The sequence below is a fragment of the Salminus brasiliensis genome, chromosome 6 (assembly GCF_030463535.1).
Source record: "Salminus brasiliensis chromosome 6, fSalBra1.hap2, whole genome shotgun sequence".
Taxonomy (NCBI): Eukaryota; Metazoa; Chordata; class Actinopteri; order Characiformes; family Bryconidae; genus Salminus; species Salminus brasiliensis.
In genome coordinates, this window is record NC_132883.1 from 6,994,631 (window position 1) to 7,011,175 (window position 16,545).

At 41.3% G+C, this 16,545-nt stretch overlaps 1 protein-coding gene across 1 annotated transcript; it reads right to left on the reverse strand.

Moving 5' to 3' along the window:
* Positions 1 to 2,412: 2,412 nt before the first annotated feature.
* nr1h5 (nuclear receptor subfamily 1, group H, member 5) lies at positions 2,413 to 15,361 on the reverse strand. The gene is made up of 10 exons (XM_072680820.1): positions 15,265 to 15,361; positions 11,304 to 11,657; positions 9,511 to 9,651; positions 8,641 to 8,792; positions 7,621 to 7,716; positions 6,494 to 6,593; positions 6,290 to 6,406; positions 6,062 to 6,160; positions 4,734 to 4,847; positions 2,413 to 2,621 (listed from the first exon to the last, which is right to left on the reverse strand). Exons 1-10 carry the CDS (start codon positions 15,359 to 15,361, stop codon positions 2,413 to 2,415), a joined length of 1,479 nt encoding a protein of 492 aa, XP_072536921.1.
* Positions 15,362 to 16,545: the final 1,184 nt, after the last annotated feature.

Below are 16,545 nucleotides of genomic sequence, written 5' to 3' on the forward strand. Positions count from 1 at the left end.
TCTGAATGTGAATGATTTAAGAGGATAATATTTGGAATTTTCCAGAAAAATAAAACTTAGTAGTTGCTTTTGTGAGGATCAGACACTAGAGGGCGCTCAAGTGAATTCACAGGGACTTGGGCCTTTGTGCAAAAGTGTAATTTGTAAGTTTAATTCTGTTTTTTTTTTTTCATAGAACATAATTAAAAAAGGTTCCAGCTGGGCTATTTTCTAACAGGATTGAAGTCCAGTTATGGGTCTGGAGAAGCGTATTTGCACTGATGACATCAAGGAATACAGGAGGGGACAGATTAACCCAATGACTGTAGAAAACACTGGCTTAACCAATTAGCTATCTTTCAGTAGCAGTATCTGCTTCATCTTATTTGCTGTAGAAAAAGATGATACAGGTAAATTTTCATCATTTTTGTTATTTATTATTATTGTTGTTGTTGTTGTCGTTGTTGTATTCACGTCTCCACATTTTGGTACATATATATATATATATATATATATATATACTATGACAAAGTGAATTACAAAAGAAATTCCATTCATTCCCAGGACTTCATGTTTTTGGTGTGACAGGATGAATGTAAAATGGGCACGCTCCCACTACACTGGCTCTGGGTCTACCACAATTCCGTCTTCTCCCTTTTTTCTTATATATAATAAAGCACATCTGGCCTGTTAGGCCGAGATTCTTGGCAATCAGGGCCCAAGCTGATCCTAAATCAGAACTGACACTTTTTAATACTTTTTTAATACTGCCTGTGAAGATAGTTGAACACCAGACACACCAGACAGCTTCAGAAACATAGCTTTTTATTTGCTGCCTATGCTTTCATTAGACCTTTAAACTTGAAATGAACTGTGGGTAAAGTATACGCAACTTTCTAAGGTAAAATGAGAAAACGTATACAAGAGTACAGTACACTGAATCATGGTTATTGTGTTATCAAAAATAAGTTGCCGTTTTGTAACAGAGGACTCCTGTGTTCATAAAGCATCTTAGAGGATCTGAGGTCTGTATAACAGCTGTATACTGAACACTAATACTGCACGGTATAGACTGTGTACTAATCTTAATAATGTACTACTGAAGCGGTTAAGTACACAGTTCTTGGTCTTTTTGGCCCACTAAGAGACACTATTCACAAAATGCTGCAATTACAACATTCAGAGGAATTTAAGTAAATATTTATATGAATAAATCCTATAAATGTTTAATAATGGGGGCTTTCTTGGAACATTGTAAGGACAACAGAAAAGAAATCTTGTATATCATGGGTGGAACCATACAAATTAACGTTCCTTAAAGCCATAAGAACATCCTAAATACATTGTTTTGTTATCTGGCATACTGCTGCAGCTATATGTAGCTATATTACATCAAGCTTTTTATTGAATATGTGTAAGGGTGGGAAAATCACTGCTGTAGTATAGTGCCATCTTATTTAATGGAAGTTTAATCTGGTAAGTTGGCGCTCAATTCAGGGTCCTGCTGCGCACCAAAGCTTCTTCCCCACCTGCAAGACCACCATGGCTCACTCATGCTAGTAGAGTAGTTTGGTCTAGTTGGTGAAGCTGGTAGACTGGCTCAATCATGCTAGTAGAGTAGTTTGGTCTAGTTGGTGAAGCTGGTAGACTGGCTCGCTCATGCTAGTAGAGTAGTTTGGTCTAGTTGGTGAAGCTGGTAGACTGGCTCACTCATGCTAGTAGAGTAGTTTGGTCTAGTTGGTGAAGCTGGTAGACTGGCTCAATCATGCTAGTAGAGTAGTTTGGTCTAGTTGGTGAAGCTGGTAGACTGGCTCACTCATGCTAGTAGAGTAGTTTGGTCTAGTTGGTGAAGCTGGTAGACTGGCTCACTCATGCTAGTAGAGTAGTTTGGTCTAGTTGGTGAAGCTGGTAGACTGGCTCAATCATGCTAGTAGAGTAGTTTGGTCTAGTTGGTGAAGCTGGTAGACTGGCTCGCTCATGCTAGTAGAGTAGTTTGGTCTAGTTGGTGAAGCTGGTAGACTGGCTCGCTCATGCTAGTAGAGTAGTTTGGTCTAGTTGGTGAAGCTGGTAGACTGGCTCGCTCATGCTAGTAGAGTAGTTTGGTCTAGTTGGTGAAGCTGGTAGACTGGCTCCCTCATGCTAGTAGAGTAGTTTGGTCTAGTTGGTGAAGCTGGTAGACTAACTTTTTCAAGCTGCACAAGCTGATAGGCCGTCAAACTTAAACAAAAACATACTCTATGCTGATCAACCAGCTAAACTGGTCTACCAGTTCAACCAGCTTTTTTATTCCCACTATACTCAAGAACACAGAATTACTGTTAAGTATACATTCAGAATACAGCACAGTGTTCCTACTCAAATGAGTTTATGAACACAGGAAGTAGATCAGTGCTTCCAGATGACCCAGTCCTCTCTCTGTTCCTGAAGCAGCTCTCAGTGCTGCATGTCCCAGGGTTGCTGTGGTAGGAGCGTGAGATGGTTGTGGCGGAGCGTCCTGAGCTCAGTGAGTCGACCCAGCAGCCTGGCAAAGCGGCACGGACCGAAAGCAGCACCCTCACCGTTCCTGCAGACCTTAGAGAGAAGCTCCAGCACAAACTCCTGCAGGTTCTCCACACATCTTACTGCACGCAGAGATGGTCTGTCTGCTTCACACACATACACACCAGAGAGGAACAAGCAAGGAGGACGAATATGATTACAGGAATTAAAGGATCAGTTCGATGAAAAATCGATGTTTGAGGTCTAAAGTGTGCTTCTCTAGGTTAGTTTTGGACTTTGATGGCCAATCTAGCTGAACTCCTAAACCATTACGCTTGCCTCACACTGCACTGTTGTTAATTAACCTCTAATTAACTTGCTTTTGTTGTTTCTGACACTGTTAGCTCTTTTCAACCTAAATGAACTCTGGACCTTAAACTGGTTCTAGTTAGGATTTCTAGAACCATGCTGCCATCCTGCGTTTGCACCAGTTTTGATCAGAACCATCCTATCAGCGATCAGAACTATCATGATCAGTATGGCACCAGGGCTGGAGTAAGAATTAGGGCTGAGTGGGATGGAAGGTGTCTCCTTAACTTCTTTAGAAGGTTGCCTTTTCTGAGTGTGTTTAACTAGTAAAATCCAGAGCCACAGCTGTAGTCAAATACACTACATCGCAAGCCCTTCACAGGGGTCATCAGGTAGCCACCTCTCTTTCTCAGTGTTTTGTAGGGCAGTGGTGGCTCAGCGGTTAGAGCTCTGGGCTATTGATATTGCAGTGACTGATACGTGTACCTTTACCACCTACCAAGGCTCAACAGTGAAGTTTCTATCCCAGTCTCAAACAACAGACCGAAACAGAATATCCCTGTTATTAGCACCATCCATCTTCCCCTCCCCCTCTTCGACTTGGGCCAGTTTCCCAGGCCCCGCTGCTGAAAAACATCCCCACAGCATGATGCTGCCACCATGGATGGTGTTCTTGGGGTGATGAGACAATTGTCAATTTTGGTCTCATCTGACCAGAGCACCTTCCTCCATACGTTCCCACATGCTTTTTGGCAAATGAGCCTTCCTATTTTTTTCTGGCCACTCTTCCATAAAGCCCAGCTCTGTGGGGTGTATGGCGCATTGTGGTAGTATGGACAGGTACTCCAGGCTGTGCTTGGGATCTCTGCAGCTCCTTCAGGGTTACCTTTGGTCTCTGTGTTGCCTCTATGATTAATGCCCCCCTTGCCCAGTCTGAGAGTTTTGGTGGGCAGCCCTCTCTTGGCAGGTCTGTAGTGGTACCATGTTCTTTCCATTTGATGCTAATGGATTTGATTTTGCTCTGGGGGATCATCAGAGATTATTTTTTAAATATATTATATTAAATTAAACATTATATATATATTAATAACCAAATCCTGACTTGTACTTCTCTACAACTTTGTCCCTGAGGCTCTCCTTGGTCTTCATGGTGTTGTTTGGTTAGTGGTGCCTCTTGCTTAATGGTGTTGCAGCATCTGGGGCCGTCCAGAAAAGGTATGTATAAACTGAGGGATCATGTGACACTTTGGTTGCACATAGGTGGACTTAATTTCACTAAGCATGTGACTTCTGAAGGTAATTGGTTGCACTTTTTAGGAGATTCATAGCAAAGGGGGTGAATACTAATGCACATGCCAATTTTCATTTTTTTTTAATATATTATTTTCTTCTCATTTCACTTCACTAACTTAGACTATTTTGTGCAGATGCATTACATACAAATCAGATAAAAAAAGAAAAAATGAAAACAAAAAAGGCACTGTATGCATGAAGTGTCGAACCATGCCACTCCTTCAATCACACATTGCCCTTCCCCACCCATCAGCCCTTCTTATCCACAACCACTGACCAGATCTTTCAGCTACTGCTAACAGTTCCTTTATCAGCCTCTGAATCTGAAGTTTGTGGTGATTGAGGCCTAAGTGGTTCATCTATTGCATTGCTCAAAGATCTCTGTGTAGTGTTTATATATATATATTATTACATATAAGTGTGTATTTCATAGCATCCATGTATTTAAAATTGCATATAAACATTATAACTCACTGCAGTTCGAGGAAAATGTGTGATTTAAGCACTTTGCACAATACGCATTGATGCTACCTGCCTCAGACCTGCTGTGGAAAACCAAGCACTGGCTCTTCAGCTACACATCAAGCCTAGTTTCATTCTACCAAGAGGTCATACAGGTGAATAAGTAGAATAACTGAAGTAGAATAGAAGTAGAATAACTGAAGGCCACAGACCTGAGCAGAGCACCGCAGTAGCAGTGAGAAGAGCGTATTCAGCATCAGTTACGGCGATGGCTGCCATACTGTGGAAGAAATTTAGCACTGGTCTCAGAAGCTCTTCACTCAGCCCTGCAAGACAGAGAACAAAAGAAGATCATGGTACAGAGAAAACACTCCTTCTCAGTTCAGCGCTAATGGGTGGGCTAAACTGCAGTAAGCCAAACGGGCTGTAAAACTGACACTTGTGGCATTTGGCTGATGGTCTTATGCAGAGTAAATGTAGAGTAGTAAAGGACTCCTATAGACCATTGTCACACTTCCGTGTTCATCAAAAGGCTTCCGGTTGCATTGTACTCAATGGCTGAGGCTGCTGCCTTTTCCTAAATTTGTCCATAATTTTACCAGACACACTGACCAGAGTTCCCACTCCATCCAGTTCAATAATGTTCAGCTCCAGCTGAAAAGCTCCACCCATCATGTGTCATTTTTAACGAGGTGACCAATAAAACAAGGGTTAAACTGAAGTGGAGTGAACGCAGGTGCTGAACAGAGGGACAGATTTACTCATGTTTGTGATTAAGCATGCTAAACTTTAACGAGATTAACATTCATTTATTTATTCAACATTTATTCAGTCTGATTCAGCAAGGTTTGGTTAAAACAGAGCCCTTAGTGCCGGGTCAGAGCCCTCAGTGCCAGGTCAGAGCCCTCAGTGCCAGGTTAGAGCCCTCAGTGCCAGGTTAGAGCCCTCAGTGCCAGGTTAGAGCCCTGAGTGACAGGCCTTGGTGAGAAGTTGAATGTAGAAATACGACGCTGTGTCTCTTTGCTAGTTGTGGTGTTGAGGGTGTTCGCTAATGTTGCTAATGCTTACATGGACTGAGTGGGAAAGGTTAAACCTGCTTTATTTTTTCTCCTCCAGAATGAAGCTCAGTAAGTGCTGGTTTCCATATATGGACACAATGTTTGCTCATGAGTTCCCCCTACAGCTAGGTAATTGGAATTCACTTTTACATCACTGCAGTAAATACAAATCACGCTCACGAACAGCTGTACACATGCATTTCTGGACATTTCTGGAAAGTGAAAGAAGCATGTTGGCTGAGGTGGTAGTATGTATGAGTGGCCATGATAGAGATGCCATTCTCCCTGTAACAGTCAGTGGAGCATCAGCATCATTCTGAAGCTGCTGTTTTAAGGTACACTTGTCCTGTTTTAACAGTGTTAACATATCCCTTTGAAATAATACTACTACTAATAATAATAATAGGATCTTCCCAGACTTGAAACATTGCCAGTGGACTCAAAGCATTTGTTTGGATGAGCATTGCGTGGTAGGCAGTTACCTGAGTTTAGTATGACCTCATGGCTGCTGTTGTTCTTAGATTGTGAAGCTTTCACCCAGCTATGAGGTGATACAGACGAAAAACTCCCAGGATACAGAGCTGAAAGAGAGAGAGAGATGGAGATTACTAATAACATGCGAATGTTTTTTTTTAGCTGTGTTTTTTTGTGTTTGCTTTTTTATCTTATCTAGGGACTTGTGTAGACTGCTGTGATCAATAGAGCCCTACCTGCGCTGAAAGTGGACGGATTCTCGGCAAACTGTTGAGCCGAGAGCAGGAACATGACCTCCACAGAGGAGCAGCACAGAAGAACGCTTTGATCAGCGTTGTCCAAGAGCTCAAAGCCTAAACAACAAACACAGGTCAGATAATCGCTCCTGACCAGAGGTTATCTATCTGTTGTGCTGAGTTTGCAGAAGAGAACTGTCGAACCAGGTATGCTCTTGGAGAACTGCAGAAGCTTTTCTGTCTGGAGAGGCGTCAAATCAGCCAGACGATCTCCATCCTCCTCCAGTCCTGACCACTGCGGCACCTGAGAGACAATACACTAACATTATGAGGTGAAACATCCAGTGGTAGTCATTACAGCAAGACTACTGGACTTGCATTATTTGGACAAAAGTATTGGGACACCTGCTGATTCAGTGTTTCTTGTGAAATCAAGGGTATTTAAAAAAGAGTTGATCCTGTCTCTACTGTCCAGGGAAGAAGGCTTTGTACCAGTTAATATTATAATAATATAACCTGTTAATAATAATCATAATAATAATATAATTATAATCATAATAATAATAATAATAATCTTTTAGCCATATCAAAAAAAAGTATACACATAGTTGTTGGAGTAGCTGTCTCTACTGTCCAGGGAAGAAGGCTTTGTTCCAGTTTATGGAGCATTGCTGTGTGAATTTGATTGCATTCGGCAACAAGAGCTTTGGAGCTTCATCCCCAGCTTCCCTACTCAAAAGTACTGGATGGAGCGCCATCCATCATTCCAGAGAACACAGTTCAGTTAGGCAGCATGGTGCCAATAGGTCCATGTTGATCTGGTTTAGAGAGTCCTATTCTATTGGCAGTACTTCTCTACAGGGACTGTTGACAAAACTGAGTGTGTTGATTGATTGGCTGAACTCTTAAACACAAAGGTTACAGAAAATGTTCTTTGCGCTATTTATGGTTCCCTAAAAATTCACCTAACCTTGTAATTATTCTATATTGGTTCATAAACCTCATAAACCCCTAAAATACTCTTATAAAAGACTCTTATTACAGATTATTCATCAGTAATTAAATAATGTAATGAGGCAAACTAGCTAAGTAGTTATTAAATAATAGGAGGTGGGATTCAGGTCTGGAACCTAGGCTTTTGGAGTTAATTAGTTTTATTTATTTATTTTACACATTTAAAGTACTTACCGAATAATTCATAGCAGCTGCTGAATTACTGTTCTATGTTTTTAGAGGAATAATGAAATAATATGTCTGCAGTTCCAGTGGTGGAAAAAGCCTCTATATGCTTTTTGAAGTGAGGTACAGAAAAAGCCCATGCAGAGACACACCCGAAAGTACACGCCATCTTGAGCTCGGTATCGCCGGTACGCTTCCACAATTCTGTTCAGAACACATTTCTGCTCTCTGGACAGTCCCAGTGACACCTAAACACACAGATATTTACATTTACATGACATTTTCCTAGATGCCTTTATCAGACAAAAAAAAAATGTCAAGCACAAAATATATATAAAAAATGATCAAATATATCATTATAAATACTTATTCTGAGACGCTGTCTATAACAACAGATATAACATAATATATTGTCACATGTATCTCTGAAATTGTGACTTTACAGGAAAATGCAAAAATGATCTAACTAAGTGGAAAATAATTGTTTATTTCAGGTAATTTAGAGCATTTCTATTGGTCCATTAATCCAGTTATTTACTAGGTGTATTGAATAGGGTTCAAATCATGGAGAAACCTAAAAACAGTGATGGAGATACATGTTTTCATTGGGCAGCAGCCATATATACATAACATGTAATATATATATTATATATATATATATATAAATAATATATAAATATAATATAAATTATTATTATTAATAATAACAATAATAATAATAATAATAATAATAATAATATTTTAGCCTTAGCAAGACAAATAGTGTACACATAGTTGTGTTCACTTGATTATCCATTATTTTTCTTAATAGTTTTTCCTTTTTTATGATCCTAAAACACTAATTTTACTATGAAAAGTGGGTGTTTTTTTCATTTTAGAATAAAAATCTTGGTCTTGTAGTAAATGACTCAATTGCTCTGGGTTTCCACCCAAGCTTGCTCACAAAATGTCAGGTGAGCAATTAAGGCGGGAACTAAGGCCTTTATGTAACTTTGTAAAGTCCACCCTCTCATTGTTTAGGTTTTAATAATTTATTAATTTGATTACAGAAAATATGCAAAATGAAACCCTTAAAAACGAGTCCCATTATCCTAATTATACCACAGTCAGAACGGCTCAAAACTCCACTATAAGAGAACAGACGCTGGTGGTTGAGGGTTTGAGGTTGGTACCCGTGTTGTTGCAGGCAGTCTGCTGGTGGAGGAGACGTTTCTGCTCTCTGAGTTCTCCTCATCCTCCGCAGTCAGGTGAGAGAGTGAGTCTCCTCGGTGCTTGGCCCCCTTCCGCAACCTCTTTGACTGACACTGCACCTCCGTCAGCAGGCCTTCAAGACCAAAGAGCAGGTTTTGTTTTTTACAGTCTAGTAAATATAAGGAGGGTAAACAGTTGATAAGTCAGGACTTGTCTTGAGTGACGTCTGGAGTTTGTTTCCTCAGCTAACTGAAGCTATGAGGCTAATGTGGGTAACCGGTCATGGATGTGTGTTTACAGCCCACCAGCAAGCATTATGCCCAATTTCTGACACTGTAGGACATACTACTATCTAAAAACAGTCATAAATTCATGCCTAAGACCACTGCTACTGTTTTGAGCTAAGCAACATGACCTGTATTTGTGTCGTACAGCATTAGAAACTATAAGCAGGTCTGTTATCCATGCAGGCCGTTTGCACACTGCTATATAGACTTCCATTATGTGTTAGCTACATCAGCCCCCATTAGTTCCAGTACTACACTAAAGAAAGACTGACTGACTGCATTTGAATGAAGTGTGTGGATTTGTTTTTTGGCTTAACCATTGATTTAAACAGACCTTATCAGATATTTGCCTCAGTGATGTACATTCAATAATCTAGAGCCTGATAAAGTCCAGTCTGAGAGGCCTGCGGTCTGTCTGATTAGTGTTTACTGTTCTAGCACACCTGGCTCTTCAGCTTATCACATGTCTTAACAGCATGGCACACTGACTGAGCATTCCCCATCTAACACCAACACTTTAATGAGTGAACCAGGACACTGTTGCAGTGCAGGGTCAGCGCTCACACTCAGCTAGCATGCCCACGGCTCTGCACTTGCGCAGCCGGCAGTCCTGGCACTTGCGGCGCATGTACATGTCCATCTCACAGCCTCCGCCGCTTTTGCAGCGGTACACGGCCTTCTTCGTCACACTGCGTCTGAAGAAGCCTGTGGAGAACAGGCGTGAAGTGTTAACCTCTAACAGCATTACAGCAAAGACCTTTCGCTATTTTACTAAATGAACTTAAATCATAAAATATGATCACAGCATGAAATCGCATGAAATATACATTACTGGGAGTAAATTAATAAACTGATATTTAATTAAGTTTTAAATAAACTGCAATTAATTAATCAGACGTTTGGCCTTTTTTCCACTGCAGGAACAAATGGTTACTAAGACCATGCCATAGCTCTCCACGCCAGTATGGATGCGTTAGAGCGGTTATGGGTTTTTCTTTTCCATTTGATATATTGCTAAATCAGGACCATGAACTGCACACACAGCATCTCATAATAATTATGCTTCAGTCATACACTACAACTTCCAGGCTAATGCCTCACTGAAGCCGTAATTCATCTGTTAGCATTGTGTAACCTGCATGCATAAATCACACATGTCTTAAACCACACCAGGGAGGTCATTAACAGTAAATGTAATTGCCAAATAGTGTTGGAATCCACCTAATCTACCTAAAGTGATGACTTCGGCATGGGGTTAGCACTATGCTAACGGACATCTATAGTCATGGTTCTAGCATAAAAGAGGATATACAGTCACAAACTCATGAACGCAGTCCAGCACAGCTGTTACACACCAACTTTCAATACAGAGACCCTGTAATCTGCTTTGAAGGGTTTGCCTCGTGACGGTAATACTAGCTTTCACTAAGCGAGCCGGGCCTTGCTAACACAGCACTAGCAATGTTGGATGAGCCCGGTGGCCGGGCCTTGCTAACACAGCACTAGCAATGTTGGATGAGCCCGGTGGCCGGGCCTTGCTAACACAGCACTAGCAATGTTGGATGAGCCCGGTGGCCGCAGCCGACTCAAGTATGCTAATCTTTATTATGCTACAGTGCACTAAAGCATACTTGTCGCCACACTAAGGATCATCTGGAACAGCTATTCCTAAACTTATTAGATACAGTCTTCACCATTTTCCGCACTGGAGATATAAGGACCAGAGATCTTGCGGCACAAAGGTGACGCAAACATGGGTCCCTTGGGTCATTAAGCCCACTGAACGGTTCTGTGGCCCAAAGTACGGTTTGTAAGCATTCCCTGTGGAACCGTGTCCGTGTGGAAAAGCCACTAGAACAGTTGTATAAAATTATTTGGTCTTGCAGTGGAAAAGAGGCCATTTTTTTCCCCCCAAAGTATTGTTAAAGCACAGATTGAAACACCCATAAGTGCTTTAAAGAGAAGAAGAGTCTGAGTGCTAATGAAAAACAACCCAACCAGGGTGTGGAGAGTGGAGTTTGGCTTCTGTCAGTGGTTCCTTTTACAGTTTATGCAAATAAAAATGGCAAGAAAATCTTAATTATAACATTGAGTTCTGGAGTTGTAAACCTACAAAGCCCTTTGATTGTAAAACTACCAGCCCTTAAGACTTTTGACAGGAGATGTTATGCAGAAGTTTTAAGAATTAGAGAGCACTTCTCTTAAGATGAGCCTCTAAAAGTTGACTGTTATTCTCAGACTACTCAAACACTCGACCATCCCACAGGACGAAACACTCAGCTTACATCATCACATCATGCTCTTTAAGTGTGTGCTACTTTAGGCCTCTAGGGAAGGCCCAGAATGCAGCTGCTCACCTTTGCAGCCTTCACAGGTAAGAGCATTGTAGTGATATCCTGAAGCTCTGTCTCCGCACACCACACATAGTTCATCTTGGCCCTTCACACGCGCTCCAGGGCCCAGACGGGGCCTCTTCATGAGGGGTGTCACACCCACACTGCTTCTGACCTGCCCATGGAGCGCCATGTCAGCTTCGCATGGGGGCTCTGGGCATTGGGGACTGTAGGGGTAAGGGGGATTACATGGTTGAGTTCCTGGTGGTGCGTACATAGAGAGCTGGACATTGGGTGGGCTGTAGTGTTGCTGGCCATAGGAGAAACCCTGTAGGTCCTGGTCCTGGTAAGGGTATCCCAGCGGGTCAACCAGTACATCTGCTTAAAGAACACATCATTCATAGGTGAGGTGGATTCATGGATGAACTATGGGGTAGTGTAAATATCTGATCTCATAAATCTCTTGATTTGATATAAGAATTCAAGCTAAAAAAAATTAAATGTTATATCATTAGAAATCTAATAATAAACATTCTGCAGTTTGAAGTTTGAACTTTGCCAGTAAAAATAGATCAGCAGTAAAAAAAAAAAAGTCTGGTAGTTCAGAGAGTTAAGCAGTTCATCAACAACAAATCGTAACAATAACAGTTCATTAGTAAGAAAAGTCCACAGTAAGGCAGAAGGGAGAATTGAGCAGTCTGAACAGTTCATTAATAAGAAACAGCCTACTGTATGAACAGTTCATCAGTAAGACGAGTGCCGTATGAAGAGTGTGGTAGTAAGAACAGTTCAGCATTATAAAGAGTTTGGCAGAAAGAAGAGCTCAGCGTTATAAAGAGTTTGGCAGAAAGAACAGTTCAGCATTCTAAAGAGTTTGGTAGAAAGAAGAGTTCAGCGTTATAAAGCGTTTGGCAGAAAGAAGATTTCGGCGTTATAAAAACTGCGGCAGAATAAACAGTTCAGCATTCTAAAGAGTTTGGCAGTATGACGAGTTTATCATTATGAAAAGATAAGCAGAAGGGAGAATTGAGCAGTCTTGAACAGTTCATTAATAAGAAACGGTCTACTGTATGAACAGTTCATCAGTAAGACGAGTGCAGTATGAAGAGTGTGGTAGTAAGAACAGTTCAGCATTATAAAGAGTTTGGCAGGAAGAAGACTTTAGCATTATGAAAAGTTAAGCAGAAGGGAGAATTGAGCAGTCTGAACAGTTCATTAATAAGAAACGGTCTACTGTATGAACAGTTCATCAGTAAGACGAGTGCAGTATGAAGAGTGTGGTAGTAAGAACAGTTCAGCATTATAAAGAGTTTGGCAGGAAGAAGACTTTAGCATTATGAAAAGTTAAGCAGAAGGGAGAATTGAGCAGTCTGAACAGTTCATTAATAAGAAACTATCTACTGTATGAACAGCTCATCATTAAGACGAGTGCAGTGTGGTAGTAAGAACAGTTCAGCAGGAAGAGTTTGGCAGGAAGAAGAGGTCAGCATTATAAAGAGTTTGGTAGTGGGGAGAGTTGAGCAGTATGTATAAATAAGTCTTATTTATTAATAAGAAACGCTCCACAGTTAATCAGAGTTTGGTAGCAAGTAGAGCTTGGCTGTATAAAGAGTTTGGTAGTAAGAAGAGTTTAGCATTATGAAAAGTTAGGCAGAAGGGAGAATTGGGCAATCTGGACAGTTAGTAACATCAGTAAAAAATGTTCAACAGTGTAAAGAGAGTTTGTGAGTAAGAAGTCTCAGCATTTTTAAGAGTTTGGTAGTAAGAAGAGTTCAGCGGCATGAAGAGTTTGGTAGTAAGACGAGTTCAGCAGAACAGTTCATCAGAAAGAAGTGTTCTGAAGTAGGAAGAGTTTGGTAGTAAGAACAGTTAGGTCACTAGTAAGAAGAGTTCAGCAGTATCAACAGATCGATGAATATATGATGAATATAAAAATTCAAATAAATGAAAATCGATTCCTATCAGTGCAGTTCCTGATGCACTGACGCATTTCTGCACTTCTAGTTAGGATCGAACCGACAAGACGCCAAAGCACTCCCCAGGAATGCGATCCACATCCACTGACTTGCGTGATTCATGAATTATTTAACGATTTTCATGAGCGCACTGGGACATCATAAAAAAAATCAGAACAAGACCTTTGTGAACCACTGAATGATTTCTGGAAACAGGATGCAGCTGAAGAGCTTTGCGTTGTTTATCGTATTAGTTCCCTTTTTATTTGGCCTTCGAACTTTTATGGCCATGTGGAATCGAAGCAGACTGAAACATACAGGCTTGTGAGAAGGGGCTCGGGATTCGCCAAACATTTTGCAAGTCACCCCACAGAGAGAACACGTGTTACTACTGGCGCTGCTTCTGAAACACATCTGTGGAGCAAGACATCATTTGGATTCCATTGCACACCTACACTTGCAATCTGCATACTGATAGGAAACAGGCTTCAGCACCTGCCCATGGCCTTCCATTATACTGGATGTGTGTCTCTTATGAGTTGGTGGCTAGCTGTCTTTTCTAAATTGGGGGGAATTATTGAAGAACACTGGAGTATTCTCTTAAACTACAAGAGCCCATACATGATTCCTGAGTAGTTACTATTGCTGAGTGCTTTATAGTACTACTTGCTGTGAAAGCTTAAGATTCAGAACACACTGAACTAACAAGCTCTCAGGTTAAGGGGTTAACAACACTCAAACTTTAAATAGCCTCTATATGCACATACTTCATGGTATTTACTTTGCCTTACTGCTTTTCCTGCCGTCCATGTATGACACTGCATCTAATTCATATCTCTCACCCGTCCTCCCCTTCACTTCTCTCCCAGATGTTTTCTGTCCCGTTCAGGCTCGGATATGTTGTGTGACATGGCCGAGCTTGTGTCTGTTTGTAAACCTCTGAGAGTTCTCTATAAACAGCCATGTTGGTGAACAGCATTGCTCACGTAATGTCCAGTACACCACAGTCCACCCTCCACAGGCGCAATGTGAAGTAAGCTGAAGAAATGGGGGGAAAAAAGCTGTGGGTGCTGCTTTAGGGTCATGTGAGCCAGTGTCAAATTGTATATTTAGACTAAGATTTAGTCAGAAGAGTTCAGCAAAACTAACAGTTTAGCAGTGCAAAATGTTTGATAGCATGAAGACTTGAGCTGTCTGAAGAGTCTTGCAGTATTCAGCATTCAACAGTAGGAACAGTTCATAAGTTGAACGGGTTTTGCAGTATGAAAAGTGGCAGTAAGAACAGTTCGGCACTATAAAGAGTTTCGTTTGGTCATACGTAGAGTTCATCAGCATGAACAGTTTGCTATGAAGAGTTTGCTAGTAAGAACTGTTTAGCACTAAAATGAGTTCAGCAGAATTCAAAAGTAGTTGAATAATACAAAGAGTTTTGCAGGATGAAGAGTTTGGCAATAAGAAGAGTTCAACAGTATGAACAGTTCAGTAGTATAAGGAGTTTGCAAGTAAGAAAGGCTTGGCAGTATGAACAGTTCATGAGTTTGAAGAGTTCTGCGGTATGAAAAGTGGCAGTAAGAACAGTTCAGCACTATAAAGAGTTTGGTTTGGTCATAAATAGAGTTTATCAGTATGATCAGTTTGCTAGAAAGAAGGGTTCAGCAGTACGAAGAGTTCATCAGTAAGTTCAACAGGATGAAGGGTTTAATAGTACAAAAGTTTTTAGCTTGGAAATAAGAAGTGTTCAGTAGTATTAGGAGTTTGCAAGTAAGAAGGGTTTGGCAGTACGAACAGCTCATCAGCAAGATGAGTTCAGTAATATGTCAAGTTTGGTAGTAAGTGCAGTTCAGCAGTATGAAGCATTTGGTAGTGTAGTGTTCAGCAGTATTAACAGTTCATCAGTAAGATGAGTTCAGCAGTGTGAAGAGTGTGGTAGTAAGATGAGTTCATCAGTACGAACAGTTCAGCAGAAAATAGGAGTTCAGGGGTATGAACAGTTCAGCAGTTCGACCAGAAGATCAGATAAAGAATCTCACCATAATACTGCAGAGGTTCTGCAATGCCATATGCATCTACTCCAGACAGGTAACCTCCAGGCACCATGTCCATCTCAGGGTCCGTCCACTCTCGCATTGGTGTAGCTGATCTCACTCACACACACTACAGAGATGTCTGTTACAGAGCAAGACAAGACAAGAACATCCCTGTCCATTGTAAGATCACACACTGCATTGGCTATAAACTCTTTACACACATACACCAAACGTTCTCAACCCTTTCTTTCAACTTCAGTATCTTTCCAGCGTTCCACAACAGGTCTTCTAGCCATGGAGCTTCAGGATCTATATTTAGAAATAGCTGCTTAAGGTTAACCCAGAACATGATGCAGTCTAAGGAGGGTCAAAGTGTGTGGGCCTCTGGGGCTGTGTGTGGAGATGTGTGGGACAGGGAGTGTGAGAATGAGATGGAGATGAGACCCGGGCGTCCCCACAGCTGCTCTGGCAGGGGTTTCAGAGAGAGGAGCTTGAAACAGAGGCAAGTCCCATGTGGACTCCACAGGTCTGGCCTGCAAGTAAGGAGGTCCCAATGGAGTCAAACAGCTGGAGGCCCTTTATGACGCACCTGAGTGTGCAGCTTTAGGAGCTGTAGGACCACCGCTATTGGACCAGAGGAAGGTCTAGCATGCTACAGGAAGTAGCCCCACTGCAAGGAGCCAAATCTGGTCTCACAGAACTCACAGAAAGTACTTTCACACTGAAGTCCCCAGCTTCTCCCACATCACTTCACGTCCTCGCATCCTGTTCTTAACCCCTGAAAGTCATATTTGTCACTGTTGATAACAAACGCATGGTGTAACTCAATGCAAAATACAGTGGAATGCAAAAGTTTGGGCACCCCTGGTCAAGATATCTGTTACTGTGAATAGCTAAGCAAGTAAATATGGGCTGATTTCCATTAGATTTCAAATGAAAGCTGGTATTTTTGGTATTTCCATCTTTTACAGCCTGAAGCAAATCTTTGGGCACCCTACCTGTGCAGTGCTTAACACCACCTTTGGCAAGTATCACTGCTTGTGAACACGTTTTATACCACAGTTCTTGTTTGAGGGATTTTCACCCGTCCCTCCTGTGAGTTTCTTAGGTGGTCTTCCGTGCACTGTTATTTTGAGGTCTATCATATTTTATATTTTGTATTTATGCAGGTGTTGCTGCACAGTAGAACAGTGCACCACTTTCTTGCAATCCTACATAAATACTGCTTAAAACTCCTAAATACTGATTAAAAAAGTAATGGACAAACGTATTGGGACATCTGCT